This window comes from Sardina pilchardus, chromosome 3 (assembly GCF_963854185.1).
Source record: "Sardina pilchardus chromosome 3, fSarPil1.1, whole genome shotgun sequence".
NCBI lineage: Eukaryota > Metazoa > Chordata > Actinopteri > Clupeiformes > Clupeidae > Sardina > Sardina pilchardus.
The window spans coordinates 2,784,300-2,788,852 of NC_084996.1; the positions used below are offsets into that span (position 1 = coordinate 2,784,300).

General features: G+C 45.5%; 1 protein-coding gene across 1 annotated transcript in view; it reads left to right on the forward strand.

Annotated features, from left to right (window-relative positions):
• Positions 1-4,553, forward strand: part of LOC134077631 (ras-related protein Rab-26-like) — a 17,289-nt gene continuing 12,736 nt past the window's right edge. The window contains exon 1 of the mRNA XM_062533333.1: positions 1-150. Within this exon, the coding sequence (XP_062389317.1) occupies positions 1-150 (150 nt within the window). The remainder of the gene's footprint in view (positions 151-4,553) is intronic.

Sequence of the window (4,553 nt, forward strand, 5' to 3'; positions counted from 1 at the left end):
ATGGCTGAAGAGAGGGGCTCTGGGGTTTATAAAGGTGTGAAACAGGACCCCAGCACTGGAGAACAGACAGGGCATCAACAGGAGAGAACTGGAAAGCAAAGTACCTCACTTGACCAGCAGGGGGAGGTGTTGTCTTTCTGGATATATCTGGTTTGTTTCCTGCCATTGAAGTGTACCCTCAGTATGTGTGTATGTGTACGTATAGTGATGTGTGCATTATGTATGTTTGAACCTCTGACAGTCGGCAGTGTGTGCATGTGTGTGTGTGTGTGTGTGTGTGTGTGTGTGTGTGTGTGTGTGTGTGTGTGTGTGTGTGTGCATGTGTGTGTGTGTGTGTGTGTGTGTGTGTGTGTGTGTGTGTGTGTGTGTGTGTGTGTGCGTGTGTGTGTGTGTGTTTGTGTGATTAAACCATTTTTACAGCCTGCTTTGATACAGTTAGCAGCAGTAGCACAGGTTTGTCAGCTCTTCACACTAATCACATGTTTTTTTTTGTCAGGATATTTCTTCCATGGACACTGACACAGACACAGACTCAAATAGCAAATACAAACACATGGTTGATTTTTTAAAAAAAAGATTAATATGCACACACATCTCTTTGGACTAACATGCATGACTGCACTTTTGAGTGAGCATGTGGGCTTGCACAGTGTGTGTGTGTGTGTGTGTGTGTGTGTGTGTGTGTGTGTGTGTGTGTGTGTGTGTGTGTGCGTGCGTGCGTGCGTGCGTGCGTCCGTGTGTGCGTGCGCGCACGGTGTGTCCATGAGTGTGTGTGTGTGTGCTTGTATGTCTGTGTGTACGTGTGAAAGTGTCTGTGGGCATGCATGTGTGTCTGTTGTGTTTGTGTGTGTGTTTAAAACCTATAGGGGGCAGTGTTGGACTGCTATGAAGAGCTTTGCCATGTGTGTTTGTGTGTGCACATTTATGGCTTGAGTGGGTTTTTGCATGAGTCTATGAGATGAGTTTGTATGTGTCAGGTGGCAAGTTGTCTGTTTTTTTTTTTAGTATACTGTGTGTGTCTGTGTGTGTGTGTGTGTGTGTGTGTGTGTGTGTGTGTGTGTGTGTGTGTGTGTGTGTGTGTGTGTGTGTGTGTGTGTGTTGCAATATTCTATGGGAAGCCGTACGGTGCAATAACATTGGAATAATGGAACTACACACTGAATGTACTTACACACACTGAAACATTGACACATTACACTGAAACAATGACACATTATACACTGTGTACTTTTACCACACTGAAATGTTTGAACACACTGAAACTGAGAAACCAACACACTGAATTTTGCGCCATACACACTGAATCTGTTTGCACACGCACTGAAAAACTGCTTGCACTACACACTGAAACCTTGACACATACACTGTGCCCTTTTACTACACTGAAAATGCTAAAACACACTGAAACTGAAACGCCAACAAACTGAATCTGTTTGCACCGCACTGAAATCACTCGCCCAACACACTGGGTTTACTTGCACACACACTGAAACATTGTCACATAATACACTGTGCACTTTTACCACACTGAAAAAAGCTAAAACACACCGGAACTGAAACGCCAACAACCGGAAGGTTCCTCATACACACTGAATCTGCTGGCACCACACTGAAATCACTCGCCCGACACACTGGGTTTACTTGCACACGCGCTGAAACTGCTCCCAATACACACTGAAACTTTTACCACACTGAAAATGCTTGAACCTGCTGAAACGGCAACACACTGAATTTTTCGCCATACACACCGAAATTGCTTGCACCACACTGAAACACCCAACACACTGGTCACATCAGAGAGTGTGAGCTTGCTGGTGGGGTGGGGGAACAAAGTTCTGGAATGATTATGAAATGCAAAAATAAAGCAAAAGGTGATACAGCTACCATCAAACTAAACACATAACCCAGCAATGAACGCAGCCGGGAGCAACGCTAAATATTTTAGCCTATGCAGGCTGGCCTATTTTAAATGAAACTTCTTTCGTTCGTTTACTGATAAACAATGCACAGCACAGCTGGATGTCATCTCCTTCCCCGACTGCTCTTCCCCAGGGTAGGCTTACAGCAACAGGCCAGGTAACCCAACTTAGCCTACAATCTAAGCATGAAATAAAAATAAACAAAACCCAACAAATATCGTTTAGGCTTCTTAGATGATTCGCTAGGGATTCGAGAGTAATTCGAACTAACGAAGTAAACAACTAGCCTAGCCGCCCATTCAAATACAATGTAAATTAGCCAGTTAGCTCGCTAGCTAACGGGAGCTAGCGTAAGGGAAAATAGCTAACTAGCAGAGTCACACAGTTGAAACACCACAAACACAACAAATTAATCGAAAATAATGACTCACCTGAAAAACAACGCAGCACACAGCTGGATGACGTGAGGCTCTCCTTCCCAGTGTGTGGGTAAATGTTTCAGTGTGTTTTAGCATTTTCGGTGTGGTAAAAGTGCACAGTGTGTAACAATGTTTCAGTGTGTAGTGCAAGCAGTTTCAGTGCGTGCGCAGGTAAACCCACAGTGTGTTGGGCGAGTGATCTCAGTGTGGTGCCAGCAGATTCAGTGTGTATGAGGAACCTTCCGGTTGTTGGCGTTTCAGTTCCGGTGTGTTTTAGCTTTTTTCAGTGTGGTAAAAGTGCACAGTGTATTATGTGTCAATGTTTCAGTGTGTAGTGCAAGCAGTTTCAGTGTGTGTGCAAGTAAACCCAGTGTGTAGGGCGAGTGATTTCAGTGTGGTGCCAGCAGATTCAGTGTGTTGGCGTTTCAGTTTCAGTGTGTTTTAGCATTTTCAGTGTGGTAAAAGGGCACAGTGTATGTGTCAATGTTTCAGTGTGTAGTGCAAGCAGTTTTTCAGTGCGTGTGCAAGTAAACCCAGTGTGTTGGGCGAGTGATTTCAGTGCGGTGCAAACAGATTCAGTGTGTTGCCGTTTCAGTTTCAGTGTGTTTTTACCATTTTCAGTGTGGTAAAAGGGCACAGTGTATGTGTCAATGTTTCAGTGTGTAGTGCAAGCAGTTTTTCAGTGCGTGTGCAAACAGATTCAGTGTGTATGGCGCAAAATTCAGTGTGTTGGTTTCTCAGTTTCAGTGTGTTCAAGCATTTTCAGTGTGGTAAAAGTACACAGTGTATAATGTGTCAATGTTTCAGTGTAATGTGTCAATGTTTCAGTGTGTGTAAGTACATTCAGTGTGTATTTCCATTATTCCAATGTTATTGCACCGTACGGCTTCCCATAGAGCAGTTAGCAGGCTGACACGCTTCAGGCATCCTGTCATCACATCCACATTACATCAAGGATGCAGCCGCAGGCAGGCTTATCAGCCTTCTATCACACACACACACACACACACCTACACCTATACATGCACCCACACACACACACACACACACACACACATACAGTATATACAGGCATGCTTATCAGTCTTCTATCACACACACACACACACACACACACACACACACACACACACACACACACATACACACACACACACACACACCATGAATGTTCCATGCGTCTCCCTCCTCCAGCTATGATCTTCCCTGGATTCTGAAAGAAAGTCTCTTGGATTCCAGTGTGTGTGTCAGCAACTCTGCTGCTGTACGTGCTGCCATGCTAAAGAGATGGGACAGAGAGGAAAGCATCTGATGCATCTGTGTGTGTGTGTGTGTGTGTGTGTGCGTAGGAGTATGCGTGTGTGTGTTGGATTCCAGTGTGTGTGTGTGTGTTGGATTCCAGTGTGTGTGTCAGCAACTCTGCTGTATGTGCTGCCATGCTAAAGAGATAAAGTAGGACAGAGAAGAGCGCATCTGTGTGTGTGTGTGTGTGTGTGTGTGTGTGTGTGTGTGTGTGTGTGTGTGTCAGCAACGCTGCTGTATGATGCTAAAGAGATGAAGTGGGACAGAGAAGAACGCATCTGATGCATACTGGTTCTCACCGGCTAACTAGATACAGCTCAGGAGCTATAGAACGCCATTCTGTTAGCATTCTGGTGTGTGTGTGTGTGTGTGTGTGCGTGCGTGCGTGCGTGCGTGCGTGCGTGCGTGCGTGCGTGCGTGCGTGCGTGCGTGTGTGTGTCTCTCTGTCTCTCTCTCTCAGTTTGTCTGACATCAACTTCAGAACGGCTCACTATTTTCCTCTGAGTGACCTGCATCAGAGACATTGAGACTTGTGTGAGAGTGTGTGTGTGTGTGCATGTGGTTGTGTTCCTCTGTGGCTTGGTGTGCGTGCGTGCGTGTGTGTGTGTGTGTGCATGCGTGTGTGTGTGTGTGTGTGTGTGCGACATATGTGTGAATGCATGCGTGTAAATGCTTGCATGCAAATGCCTGTGTAAGACATGTTTTCTAAGTTACTGTATGAGCACACACACACACACACACACACACACACTGTCAGATGAAATATCCTCAGGGAGACCTTATGCTGGAAGCAGCCGAGTTCATGCTAGAGGTAATGCCACATATGTCAAATGTATACTGGATGCTTGTGTAATTGGAATTGTGTGTGTGTGTGTGTGTGTGCTGTCTGTTGTGGGGTGTGATTGTTGTGTGT